At 34.9% G+C, this 15,434-nt stretch overlaps 1 protein-coding gene across 1 annotated transcript in view; it reads right to left on the bottom strand.

Moving 5' to 3' along the window:
* SKAP1 (src kinase associated phosphoprotein 1) overlaps positions 1-15,434 on the bottom strand; it is a 280,928-nt gene that overhangs the window by 199,906 nt on the left and 65,588 nt on the right. The window contains exon 6 of the mRNA XM_024130167.2: positions 734-850. Within this exon, the coding sequence (XP_023985935.1) occupies positions 734-850 (117 nt within the window). The remainder of the gene's footprint in view (positions 1-733; positions 851-15,434) is intronic.

The raw sequence follows: 15,434 nt of genomic DNA, 5'->3' as shown, positions 1-15,434 counted from the left end.
ACCTCCCACCCCTGGAATAGCTGAGCCTGAGCCAGAAACTGGCAGGCACCACGCCAAAACTTTTATATTCATGTATCTTAAAAAGTCATATATATTTTCATTCCACTCTGTTACATATCAATGTGTTTTTAATATAATGTTTATAAGGGTTGAATTATTTAACTCTTCCCATTCCCAAATCTTCAAATGAAATTGATGCTCCAGGAAGATTTGCGTTATGGTTCTTGTGGCTTTCCCTTCCCCTTGAGCAACACCAATATGGTCAGAGGTATGTGAAAGCATGGGTAAAAATGATATCTTATTATAATATGATAAGCTCAAGGGTCTCAAATAATCCATAATAAATCAATAATCTAATAATCATTAAATGAAAGCTCTAATTCTCATGAAACTCAGTGAAGCTAAAAAATCTGAAAGAATGGTAAACTGGGCTCTGCAATCTTAAAATGCCCTCTTAGCTTTTCAGCTACAGTTCTTATAGAAAGATCAATAATGATGTCTTCCTGCTCCAATATGGAATTAGTGTTTCCCTAAGTACATTAACTTCAGAACTATTGAATTACCTAGGAGGATCAGCACCATAATGAAACAAATAATTGTTCTTTGCAAACTAGTGTTTACCAATACAGAGAACCTTCTGAAGGCTGCTGGATTGAAAATGACCAAAGGCAAAGACCCCAGGACAAAAAGTATAAAAGTATGGTCATCCTAAAGCCAGAAAGATGACACTCACCCTCATCCTGATAATCTGACAAAAAAGGTGCATCTGATGCGAGAGAAGGGCCATGAGTTCCACTGTGATTATCATCCGAGCTGTCCTGTCCAAGGTAATTTTCAGCTTGGTCTCCCCCTGAGGGACAAAAAAAGAAACAAGGTCATGCTTTTGACATCTTTATAAGTCTTTGTAGATTCCTTCTGCTATTCACCAAAAAATATGTATATTTTACTTGATGGATGTGGCCACTATCCATCAACACAAGAGAAACATAAATAAATTCAAGAACCAACCTACCTGGATGGGAAATTTTCCATTCGACTAACTAGAACTTAGAAACTGTTAGCTTAAAATGAGGAGAACTTTTGCCACAGAAAGAAACTTCTCCATCACACTTAAAATGAAAACATAGCTATATAAATATCCCATTAATTACAACCTTTACCCTGAATGCCTCTATTTCCAAATGAAACAGAATAAATTACATAAAGGGTTAAATTTCTATACATAATATAATGTAGCAAGGTCAATATTCTTTCCTTCTCTGAAAAATAAGAGAAGTAAAATTAGAGAGAAGCTGGACTATTCCAATTTAAATCGTTACTTGTTTTGCCATCTTAAGGAAGTTCTCTTTATAATTCTAGTTTACAGCTTATGCAACCAACCTCATAGGAATTCTAAAAGCCCTATGAAGGTAATATTTGTTCTGTAAAATGGTTTCGATGAAAGGCAATATATATATAATACCGAGTTATGCAATTAAAACAATGCTAATCTCTTTTGGGTGTTTTCAACATACACTGGATTATATTTTGTAGAAGTGGCCCATGCTATTACGATAATTTAAAAGGTTTAGAAGGAAGATGTGAGCTCATTCAGAAACCAGAAGAAAAGGCTCTGCACTGCAAATGGCTTTCCTTAAAATCCCCCAAACAGAGGTACAGTCTGCTGATAAAAGGACACCAACAGCTGCTCAGTTCATTTCACAAACTTGAAAAGAGGATTCTGAACTGAATTTATATTATCTCAAATACTAATTTCCAAAGGAAATCGCCAGTGCTAATCTCAGTAAACACTGTAGAGTTTTGGCCCTGGCTTTCAACTAGGGAGCAGTGAAACCAAACAACCTACATAGAATCTGTATTGCCTCACTTTAAAGGTTTATTTCCTACAATTAAACTAGAAGGATAGGGAGTATATAAAATGATTAAAAGCGAGTCACTGTAGCCTTCTCTTTCCATAAATTAGATGATCATATCTAGACTCTTCTACATTCGCTCAATGGTAGGTAGATGTCCATAACTGAGTTGAACACCTGCAGATATAGGACTTTAAAAATAAACCGTGGAGTTTATTGTGGAGAATAAAAGTAAAATTTAAAAAACAAACAACCTCACACAACAGTCACTGGTTGGAACCAAAAGAAATGCTCTACTTTACTAGGTTACTTGATCAAGACACAAAGCTTATAGTTCTGCTAAAGTACCACTGTGAAATTTCTATTATAAGCAGAAAAATTCCAAAATACTGAAAGGAGGGTTAACATACTCAAATTTCTTTTTAAAACATCTTTATTGGAGTATAATTGCTTCACAATGGTGTGTTAGCTTCTGCTGTATAACAAAGTGAATCAGCTATACGTATACATATAATCCCCATATCTCCTCCCTCTTGCGTCTCCCTCCCCTGCTCCCTATCCCACTTAACACCACTGCAAATCTACTGAAATTATATTATCAAGACAATCTAAATGGACTGCCTGGCAGGTAACCCGAAAGTGAGCTATGAGGTTAAAGGAATTTAAAATTTCTGAGCCAAACCAAAATCCATTAAAAAAAAGCAGTAGTTTGGGTTGCCAAGCAAAATTAAACACTTGTAGGATATACTGAGCATGATTTATCAGCTATCACTTTAGACTCAAAGTTTTCTGCATGCTTCAAAAATTTGACAAATTTACTCTTACATATTTTAGCAGTCCAGGCTTTTTTTTTTTAAAGCAAATAAGGAGGGGCTTTGTTTTATTGTGTTGTTGTTGTTGTTGTTTAATGAACTTTTAAATTTTCAAATAGTTTTACATTTATTATAAGTATTGCAAAGACAGTACAAAGAGTTCCTATATACTGTTCAACCAGTTTCCCCAATGTTAACTTCTTACATAACTAGTGTATACTTGTCAAAACCAAGAAATTAGCATTGGTACATTGCTATTAACTAAACTACAGACTTTACTTGGATTTCACCAGTTTTTCTACTAATGTCCTTTTTCTGTCCCAGGATCCAATCCAGTTACATTTAGGGCTTCCATTTTTAAAGTCTTATCCAAAATACCTGCCATCTGATTTACTAACATCAGATGGAAAAGTCACTTCCATGTGATTCCTATGGTATCTAAATATAGTTACCCAAGGTGGGCTTTTGACAGCTACCTCTGTGCTAAATGCAAGACCATGACTCCGTAAAGTATACAACAAAGGTATCCAACTCAATGCAGCAAAAACAGAGCCTAGGTCAGTACTAAAAATGGTTGCAAAGGGGGAAACATTTAAAAATATGTTTTACATCCAAGTGTAATTAGTTCCCGATGATGGAAATGTTGCTGTGTTTTCAGTGTCTTATCAAGTGGCCCAACTCCCTTGGGCACACACAGAAAAAAAGCCTGTGACACTGTATAAATAGACACTCCCATGTAATTAAAATGATTACAGCTACTCAAGATGCATGGGTGAAAAATTTTATGGAAGAACCTGCAATTACTGTGGTCATTTTGGATTTGTTGAAGTTTAGAACATCATTTTTCCTTAAAACATAATCGCAAGTGATCTCTGGTTTCATCTACAGCTCTTATAATCGCAGTTCCAAGTGGCCACAACCACAGTCCAGTGGGATCAGACATAAATGATCACAAAATATAGTGACAGACATTTCCACTCAGCAGCTCTACAATTAGGGCTTAGAATTCCATCTGCTCTGAGTGGCTTTCTCACAAGCAAGACCCCTTGCCACTAGAGACACACTTTCCCATTGCAACTTGCTCAGAATCAATATATTTCTATCCAGATATATATCCTAACACACAATATCTCCATTAATCACATCCACTATCTCCATTCCCTTCCTTTTGTATTTCTAAACAAGATCTGGAGGAACTACATCAAGGGTTCACCTGCTATTAGCTGGTCGTTTGCTCCTCTATCCTAAGTGTCATAAGAATTGGGCACTAGATACACCCCTTAGTATATTCAGTGGCAGATTCTCCATTGAATATCATGCTGAGGGACCTATAAGGAGGATGATTTCTCTACTGTTCTTTCCTTAGAGTCAAACTCAATTTCATTCATGCTCCATAGAGTGATAAGTTGGGAATTTCTGAGGGTTGGAGCAGAAAGATAAAGCAGCTTTGTGTCAGGTGGAAGGTAATTATTTGCTAGGGTTTCTGTGCTATTTGTTTTTATTCTCTGTGTTTTCATTAACAGCTAATGAGTTTTCTCCCTTAATTCTGAAACAATAGCTTAGCCACTAGAAGTTGGCTTTTTCTGCCATGGATTCAACCAGCTGTTGCTGCTTCGTAAACTTTCTGGAGAAGTGAATTAAACTGCTAAAAACTTTCATTTCCTAACTCAATTCCAAACAAAACAGGGGGGAAAATGAACCATGATGATGTTCCCCTTGTAACTATTTTGACTCACAGCAAACCCATCTGATTCTGAACTTGCAGGTACTAGTTAGGGACAAAAACAGGCCATAATGATGATTTTACTTAGAAATGAGAAACACGTGAAAAAAAGACAGCAGTTTAAGCATAAAAAATAACATAAGAATAACAAATAGATAAAACATATAAATATATGTTTGCTTATTAAATATGTAAAGGATCAATGCTTTTTTTATGTTAGTATGAAGTCATCAACACTTACTTTTCTTCTAATTAATTATAAGCTATATTGTAAACACTTTATTCGCATCTACAACCAACTGCTTATATGGCATGATTGAAAATTTTCTAGGGTTTGCTATTACTTCACCAAGTTATCTTTGGATAATATAAGGAAATTTAAATTAATGTGAAATTGTCTGCTTTTTTTTGTTTTTGTTTTTATTGCTGCCATTAGGAGGGAACACATGACTTCTGACTCATTAACATTTAAGAACCCATGAGACACAAAGCTCCTTCTTTAAACTAATAAATCCTAAATAAAATGCTATAAATAAAGGTCCCTGATCCAAATCCAGTTAGTTTTCATGCTTGATAGCATTAATATTGCCAGATTTTCATGGACCAATTTCCTAGTAGTGCAGTTTCCAAAGCTGAACTAGGGTAAGATTAGTAAAACTGCAGCTTATTATTCCTTATTATAACCATTCATCTAAGTTATTGAATATAACACCAATCTAAGAAATATATTGAGTACATACGTGAAATGTTATTCACATGTAAACACAGTATGGAGCACACTTGTAACACCAAAGCTAAAGTTCTGTCAACACTTCCTTTATAAATTAGATACCATTTTGCACATACTCATGCATTAGAAAATGTATGGCGTTTCCCACAGAACACGTTAGAGGCTTCACTGATTTCTAAATATCCATTTGGATTTGCGTGGTTAGTTCTTGTGATTAATCCATGTATAGTGAAGGTCTCAAATTCTTCTCTGTTCTAGACAGTCTGACTTCTTGCCCATCTTTTTTTTGTCTCCTACACCTAGCCATAACTCAATGTATAAATATTCTTTTTTTCCCCAAGGCCCTGGCAGTGAGTATAATAGTACTGAATGTCATTAAGTCTGCAGAACAAATGATGGGCCAGGTAAAGAAAGTTTCCATTTATCATTCTTCTAAAAAGTTGCTCTAAATAGATCTTGAATGTACAAGAAATAAGTTGAACTTATGACTCAGTTTTTTAGCTTAGGATACTTTTTACTAATTGTAAAATCACGCAAAGAGTAACAGACCTCTTAAGAACCTTTAGGGATCTCATTTGCAGAGACAGCACAGTCTAAATGATAAGAAATGAAATCAAATTGATTGGATGCTTAGAGCACAATCACTACAACACCTGTGAATTCAACAACAAAAAGGGAAGGATAGTTTAATAATATTTCCAAAATGAACTACATCTGTCAGTGGTGAGTTGGACAGGAAAATGCCCAGGGGAGCCAATGGAAAAGTTCATTTTTTCTCCCTCCTTTAAAAAAAAAAAAAAAAAAAATCATTTATGATGCAGTTTTTCATTTTGACCAGAAGGGTGGGCTGCAGTATGTAGCATCACCCTAGTTCCTCAAAAAAAAAAAAAAAGGTAGCCACTGTGTGAACCCCCTGCTCCTTCCCCTACCCTCCCCGGGAAAATGCTGAGATTTTTTAACCCTTCTTAAGTTTCACATAAAGGCATAACTCCTGGACATTAACAAACTGGAGGGCTGACAGCAACAAATATAAGCCAGATAATTGTATATGTGACAACGCACACTTCATAAAGCAAATTACAGCCTGTCAGCCATTATTCCGGCTTTACAGTAACACATTCCATTTACCACTGTTACTGTTCAACTGCTACTAAAATGGAACCTGCTGAGTTAGAATATTTTCAATAGTAATATGATTTTGACAGAATTCAAAACATGTAAACCTAGGTATTTGGTAGTATGTAGATAAATACACTGTAAAATGAATGCATTTATTATACGGCAACCAGGCAATCTTAACCTGGAATTATTAGTTCATCTTTCTGCTTTCCACTGTATTCTCAGTGTTTAAGTCTTACTATGAAGCTATTCAGCTGAATTTTCAACATGTTTTGACTTACAGGAGAAAGCAGCTATAGTAATAATAAAAATATAATAGCTTACTAAGCTCTTACTGGTTATAGGCTTTAGGTCAAGACGCTTTATGTACTATCTCATTTAATCCTCAAAATAATCCTGTGATATATTATTAATTATATATTATTAACCCAAAGTTGCAGATAAAGAAATTGAGACACAGAGATTAAACAACTTACCCAAAGTCATACAAGTGACTCATAAGTGGCAGTGCCAGGATTTGACACCACCTTGTCTGATTGCTAAGCTCTTGTTCTAATCCACTGAGCTGTACAGTCTCCAAATCTGCATGCTTTGTAAATGACAATCATTACTCAAAGGCAAAGCATACTGAATGACAGCCAATGACTTGAATTTATAGCATGTGCTATTAATTAGTATTTTTTTTATTTCAGTAAGGTAATGAACTATAATCAAAAGTATAAATTATTATAAGTAGTAGGAATACTGTAGTCACATTAGGCATGGAACTAATAGAGAAAGTCAAATGTGGTCAGTGATTTGGTCAAGAAGGAGCTGGTCCAATTCATAGGTTCATATGTACTGTAGTAGCATTGTTGCAGTGATTTTTTTTTTTTTTTTTTTTTGGTGGGATGCGGGCCTCCCTCTGCTGCGGCCTCTCCCGTTGCGGAGCACAGGCTCCGGACGCGCAGGCTCAGCGGCCATGGCTCATGGGCCCAGCCGCTCCGCGGCATGTGGGATCCTCCCAGACCGGGTCGCGAACCTGGTTCCCCGGCATCGGCAGGCGGACGCGCAACCACTGCGCCAGCAGGGAAGCCCCTGTTGCAGTGATTTTTTAAAAATACCACTTTTTAGCATGAATCTCCGGCTAACAAAATCTAACACAACACTTTGGGTTTAGTCAGATCAATATGTTGAATTTTTTTCCAGCACCTTCTGTGTGATTTTATTGGCTCCTGGGTCTTTTGATGCTGCTTCATAGAAAGTGAGCCAACATGTTCTGCACCCAAATATAGCTCTGACCTGGCCTAGTTGTAGAATGCATTTCCTTTCTGGCACCATCATGCTTAAGTCTCACAGTAGGAAAATGCTTCAAAAACATGTAATTAGCCAGGAATGTAGCAATTTTATTACTATTGGTTTATCTTTCTCTTCCACTATTTTCCTTTTTCCCAAATAACAAATTGTAGTAGACCTTAGCACCCACTTCCTGTCCTGATGCATACTAGGATCTATCACATCCCAATCAGCTTACGTTACCTCTTCTTGAGAGAAACTATAAGGCCAGTTGGATTCCAGTATCTTCTGCTAAAGAAGAATGGGACGACATGATCTACAGGCTACAGGTAGATATAAGAAAAGTTTTTACAAAAGACCAAGAAGTAAAAGTAAAACAACATATAATAAAGAGTGGATTATGGGTAAGATAAGCAGGCCTGAAAATGTGAAACAGCTTTTAACATACTGAAGAAAAAGTGGGTTTTCTTTGTGAGTAATATAGACCTCCAATACCACTAAAGCTGGAATGGCAAAGGGTGACAAGATTTGGCCTCCCCGTGCCCCCCCACACCAATAGGAACTCCTGTTCACGTATGAAAACAACACGTGTGTAACGACAACATCAACAACCAAAACCTCTCACCATCAACAGTTCTGTTCAATGTTGGTCCCTTTTGGAACAGAAGTTTTACATGGAAAAGTATCTCCTTATATTTAAAATTTATTCTTCCTTCTTTATTGGGGTACCACTAACAAGGAAACTGCACTAATCTTAAGGAAAGTAAGTGGTATCACTTTGTAAGTTTAGGAAAATACCTTTTAGAGATAAACTATGATCAAGAACTTTCTAAGCTGGCAAGTGTGTGTTAAGATTGGTTCTTCCACTCTTTGCCTCACAAGAGTTAGCAGTGATTGGAATCTTTATTTTACACATCATATAAATCCCCCTGTACATAACTTAACAGTTCCTTTACTGTTTTAGTAGGACAGAGCCTGGTAAACAATAACTATTAAACAAGTTTCCAAGAGAAGTATGTGTTGATGGGAAGCACAGTGAAATGCTTTATAATAGAATTGGGCTTAACCATCACCTTTTTTAGTCTCCAAATATCAAACAAATTCACTGGGTTTCAAGTCCAAGGGCTTATTCACAAAGAGTTTTAAGCAGAAACCCCCCCAAATTTTGTATTCAAATTAACCAGACATTTCTCTCAAAACTTTGTGTCCAACACATGAAAATTCATTAGAGGCACAATTCTTGAGGTAAATTAATTCTTATGCCAAGATTCTATGTTCAGGAACTGTACTCTTTACCTGATTTTTTGTATTGGTCCAGGAATAATTCTATCTAAAAGAGTTTATAGGTTTTTTTCCTCAACAAAAGTTTCCAGCCTAATCGAATAAACTTAAAGCAGCCGTTAATTTATCAATTACTTTATTTTCTTTGCCATCTACATAATGACAAGAGTCAGAAGTTCTATGAACTTTTAATTAGCACATATGGAAAAAAGAAAGACTAAGATAGGGCAAAAAAAGGTATTCTTTATCATTACCATGGGTACTATATGATGCTATTTTATTATTTATTTTAAAATTCACTGATAAGTGCTAAGTTAACTCAACACACCTATATACTACTAGTTCCCAAACACAAAACAACAGAGAATGCTGCTATTTTATATCATCATCAGGATCTTGCCTATAAATTCATATATAAAAATAAATATGAAGGAAAAAGCATGAATGGGTATAAACTACCAAATTATGAATATACTGAAAAAAAGCTACCGTGTTAAATCAAGTTTTTTTGGTACGCTTCTTTTTCGTCCTGGTTTTATTGCTATGTAATTAACATATTTTATTAGTTTTAGATGTACAGCATAGTGATTTAATACGTGTATATATTGAGAAAAATTTTTTGGATTTTATACATCCTTTAATGAATTGAAAATATATTAAGACAAAAGACTCCTCCCTCCAAGACTGTAAGTTTAGTCAACATCCATCACCTCACATAGCTACAATTTTTTTCTTATGATGAGAACTTTTAAGATCTACTCTCTTAGCAACTTTCAAATACACAATACAATATTGTTAACTATAGTAAGCTTTATTAAATAAAAAAGTTAAGTATGCCCAGAGCAAGAATTTCAAACATTGTAAGAAGGCATGTAATGAAAGCTCATCTTCCCTCCCTTCTCTTGGTTCTTCTCTCCAGGAGTAACCATTGTTATGTTTCTTGGGTATTCTATGAATTTTCTATCTAAATGTAAGAAGTGTCTGTGAGGTTAGTATGTCTTTTTTTTAAACAAATGGTAGCATCTGTCCTGTTCTGTATCCTGCTTTTCCTCCTAATTATTTATCTTGGAGGTTGCTTCATATCAGCACAAATAGATTTATCTCGCTTTTATTTTAACTAACTTTTAGCCAAAAAAAAATAATTCATGCACATGGTGAAAATTCAAATAGTACCAAAAGATATAAATAATGCAGATTCTCTCTGTACTCACACTGATACCCCCCTCAACAGGACCACCGTTAGATTCATGTATATCCTTCCAAAAATAGCCTACACACACACAAAAAAGCAAGCACACGTACATGCATGTGTGTGTGTGCGCGCACGCACACACACACACACAGTACACTGTCCAAATTGCCCTCTTCATTTAACAATATGCCTTGGAGAGATCTCCATGATACACATATATATTCCTTTAATCTCTATGCAGCACTCCATTAAATGCATGTAACATACTTTTTTTAACTAGTCCCCTATTGCTGAACATTTAGGCCGTTTGGAGTCTTTGCTATTCCAAACAATGCCACAAATGAACATCCTTGTGTATAATAGATTGTGTGGGGAATACAGAAGGCAGCAGCATATGATTCAAATGATTTCTTCTTTTGCCTGCATGAAAGTCAGTTCTTTTTCTTATGTCTCAAGATCTTACATCCTAGGATAGGACATTTACAAAGGACATAAAAATCTTAGAAAATTTTAATGTTAAAAAGAAAAAAAGTGAGTCCTTTTATTTAAAAAAAAAATAACTCTCTTTGACAGTAGTTGCCAAACAGTGCATTAATTTAAAAATGCATCATTGCATTATTCCACTCTTAAAAAAACCCAACCAGTAGATGTATAGGAAGTAAAATATTTGAAAAGGTATCAAAGTCAGTAATTAACTTCAAAAACAATGTGTGTGTATATGTCCACCTTCTACAGATTAATGTGTATAAAATGTAGCAAATAAAGAAAGGGGGAAAAAGGTCCAAAGGAAGTCAAGTCACAAAAGCAGCTGTCAAGATTGTTGATGCTAAAAGTTTGGGCTAAAGCCAAAGGCAGGAGCATTCGTCCTGTGTACATTTCCCCCTATTAAATCCCCAAAAGACATGGAAAACATTCTGGAAGATTTCTTTTTAAAAAGTAGTATAGGTTAGGATATTCTAGGTTCATAACCAACACTTGTGTTTATAAATATTAGCATTCCAGGAATAGTGATAGAAAGATACTTAACAGTAAATTACAAATATTGTAAATTCAGACTTTTTCTTACATTTGCAAACACGTCATAAATTTTGGCTATGTTTCTTTGTGTAAATCCTACTTATGACTGTGCTAAAACCTTTTGGCATGAAGGCAAAGAGTATTTTCATAAATAAAACAGTAAAATCACTGTACACTCCATTAATTCAAAAACACTTCAACTTCAAAGGGAAACCTTTCTATCCTTTTTTTAGTGCTAAGATGGTCTTTCTTTGCTGCTTTAATGGCTTGCTTCTTGTAGTTGTCATAACTACATGCTCCAAGTATGTGATAGTAAGAGACGAGAAGGTGACATCTGTGCTTCGATTCAACATGTCTCAGACATTACAGAGCAATAAGCTCATAAATCTAACCTCCGAAGTGCCTACTAATAAAAAGTCTGCACACATCCTTTAAATGCAAAATCTCACAAATATATACATGGTGAGTTAAATGGCCCTATACCAGGATTAAGCTGGAATGGATGAATTTTATGGAAAGATATGTGAAATATATATTACCCAAGTTCCACACATGGATTTACTTGCATAGTCCTACTTTGAAACATAATACTTGCTACCACTTCAGTAAGTGCCTACCAAGTGGCAAGCACTCCTCATGAGTTCATCATCTCATTAAAATTCATTACAACTCACAATAACTGCGAAGTAGATATTATTAGCAAGATTTTGTAGATGAGAAGGTTATGTAACTTGTCATAGCACACAAAGCTTGTTAGTAGAAGAGCTAGGATTCGAATTCAGGTCTGACTTCAAAGCTCATGCTCTTTCCTTCACAAAACACTAAACTTGAAAAAAAACTTTTTTTTTAAATTGGGGTATAGTTGCTTTAAAATGTTGTGTTAGTTTCTGTTGTCCAGTGAAGTGAATCAGCTATATGTATACATATATCCCCTCTTTTTCAGATTTCCTTCCCATTTACGTCACCACAGAGCATTAAGTAGAATTCCCTATGCTATACAGCAGGTTCTCATTAGTTATCTATTTTGTATGTATTAGTGTATATATGTCAATTCCAATCTCCCAATTCATCCCACTCCCCCTTTCCCCCCCTTGGTGTCCATATGTTTCTTGTCTAAGTCTGTGTCTCTATTTCTGCCTTGCAAACAGGTTCATCTGTATCATTTTTTAAGATTCTACATAATGTGTTGAAACAAAAACTTAAAAAAAATCCCGTCACTATTCTATGTATTTTGTGTCCAAGATACATAAAGTATCTTATGCATTAATGTACCAGGTTTCATAATAGAAAGAAAAGAATGTTACATTTTAAAATTATCTCAACCTAGATTTTTCTTTTATCTTTGCATTATGGTGAATTTTAAAAATGTACAAAAGTAGGAAAAACAGTGTAATAAACCCCCATGTACACATTATCCAGCTTCAACAAGAGTTAACTTATGATCCATTTCATTTCGTCTATACCCCCACTCCATTTATTTCTTCCTCTCCCATATTATTTTGAATAATACGTCAGACATCTATTACTTTATTTTTAAATATCACAGCATACAAACATAAACATAATGCCATTGTCACACCTAAAATATTAGCAGTAGATTCTTAACATAAAATATCCAGTCAGTGTTCAAATTTCTAATTCTCTCATAGATATAATTTTTTATAATTTGTTTGACTCAGGATGCAAATAAGGTTCACACATTAGTTGATATGCCTTTTAAGTCTCTTTTAATCTATAGTTAATGTGGCTTTATAATAACATTTTCTTTATTCGCTTTGCACTATTTGCTTTTGCCAAGCTATATTTTTAGGTATCAATTTACTTTGACACGGGATATAGGCTTGCCATTTCAAAATAAGATTTTTAAGATTCACACAGTAGAAAGTTTTCATATTGAAATATACCAAATATTTTTCTCATAAACCCTTTACACCACCCATGCAGATACTCAGAGAATCTTCAAGCTGGCAAGAAATTTCACTGGCCCATATTTACCATTATCGCAAATGTAATATGAGTGACCATTGGACAGAAAAAAAATACGATTTTGTTATATATATATATAATATTCCCGTGGTCTTTCTTAAATTTTTATTTAAATATTGTGTCATTTGTTTTAGACTCTGGGTCCATGGTGGGCAATTTTTCTAATACTCATGAAGATGTTTTATAGCAATAAATTTTAAATTGTAAACACTATGCCTTGCAATTGAAATTATTTCTAACTAAAACTGTAGTATGCTCAATGCCATCAAGGGCTATTGTTATCATATCTAAAAAGGTAAAACTAATATTGTTGTTTAGAAATATGACCAATATCATGTTTTGAATATCTGATTGCTGAAATGGTAAAAGTTCCACGGCAAAGATTCCAATGAATTTTCTTTGTAACTTTAAGTGAATTTAAGTAGAGAAAAAGTTCTCAAAGTAAGCAGGACTTGAATTATCAAAGGAATCTCAATCTTATTAAAAAATAAAAAGCCTTTCCCATGTTTTACAATTGTACTTGAGCCCATTAAAAGAACTCTTTCATTTATGTTCCTTCTACATTAAAGTAATAAATTATTTGGGTTATATACATTTTTTCCTGTTTCATTATTTTTAAATGAACTTCATTCAGGAAGTTGACAGTAGACCAATAAGACAATTTAGGTGAAAATGTGAGGGAAAGAATTACCAATAACACAACCATAAACAGAAACTACACCATATCCAGGTACCATGCTAAGGCTTAAACATATTACTACCAGTCCTCATGACAACCCTGCAATGAGACAGTAAAATACAGCAATGAAGATATTGGGCTCTGGAACTATTAAAGAGCACGTAGTTTCTTACTGGGGTGATGAAAACGTTCTGAAATTAGATAATGGTGATGGTTGCACAACTCAGTAATCATACTAAAAACCACTGATGTACACTTATAAAGGGTGAATTTTTTGGCATGTGAATTATATCTCAACAAAGCTGTTATTTTTTTCTAAAAAGAGTATATACTATGAAGTCAGACTGACCAAGTTAGAATCCTTGAGGGGAATGGTCTTGAGCAATTCTCTTAACTACTCTATGCCTCAGTACCCACATCTATCAAATGGGTATATTAACAGTAACTATTTCATAGGGTTGTTTTAAGGGTTAAATAAGATAACTCATGTAAAGGACCTAGCATAGTGTCTGGCACATCCTCATTTTATAGATAAGGAAGCCAGGGTTCATAGAAATGAAGCAACTTACTAAGTTCACATAACCTTTAGCTAAATGGTACAGGTGAGATTTGAGCCCAGGTCTGTCAGGCCTCAATGTCCATGTTCTTTCTACCATGCCATGTTTCTTCTCCAGAACAGGGACAAAACTCTCCTTAATACTATTCAATGATCACTCCTCCATCACATTAAACCTGGGATTGAATGGAATGATGGATAAGAAACGTTTTGCTGGAGATCCTTCTCTAGGTCTAGGCAGTCCCCTCTCCCAAGCATCTTTCTTTAAAGGTTACCTTTGCAGCACATTATGTCAACTCATCACTTATATAACCAGATGTTTAAATGTGTGCTAATAAAGAGATTAATAAATAAGAGATCTTTTATAATTAAGGACTATTTTCCTTTTAGGCACCAGACTCTGGTCCAAATATCCTGGAGAACACAAATGTGTATTTAGGCAAATGAACAGAGTTAATAAAATTCATTCCATCATCTTCTCGCACAAGGATCCTGCCATAGGTAAAAATGCTAGGAAAGTATGGGGCCACCATTTCTGTCCTTTCTCACTTCCTTCCCAATACTACCTAGTCTTCCAGGGCTCTTAAAATCCTTCTGCCATCTCTTCTCTTTCTTACATATTCCTATTCTTTTCATAATTCTAAATTGTCCTATAGTACCTTATGTAGTACTGCTCCCACCCACCCTACATTTCAAAAGCAAACAATCTGCTAAGATCTGCTCAGAAGGGCAAGGTAAAAGATACTCCTTCCTCTTCTACCCCCAGAAAATGTCTTAGGGGGAGGAGCAAAGCTGGGGGCAAGACACATAAATATGGGTTTTACTATTTGATCTTTCCTTACATTTACTTCCAAATGAGCAAAGAATTTGCAACAGATATCCAATCATTGTCAAGAAGTAAATATAGTTTTCTGCTCTAAATAAACTCTTTTCAATTGTCCCCGTGGCTGCTCTACCTCTGCTCTCTTTCTAAGAGAGAAAGACTGTGTAGAAGTTGCCCTATGACGGAAGATGACTACAATACCACTATTAGAAGAATTTGGTAAGATGTGTCCTTTGTCTTTTTTTTTTTTTTAACATCTTTATTGGAGTACAATTGCTTTACAATGGTGTGCTAGTTTCTGCTTTACAACAAAGTGAATCAGTTATACATATACATATGTTCCCACATCTATTCCCTCTTGCGTCTCCCTCCCTCCCACCCTCCCTAT

The sequence above is a fragment of the Physeter macrocephalus genome, chromosome 14, assembly GCF_002837175.3.
Source record: "Physeter macrocephalus isolate SW-GA chromosome 14, ASM283717v5, whole genome shotgun sequence".
Classification (NCBI taxonomy): Eukaryota; Metazoa; Chordata; class Mammalia; order Artiodactyla; family Physeteridae; genus Physeter; species Physeter macrocephalus.
Note: the sequence above shows the minus strand (reverse complement) of the source record. Positions and strands in the feature narration are given on the sequence as shown.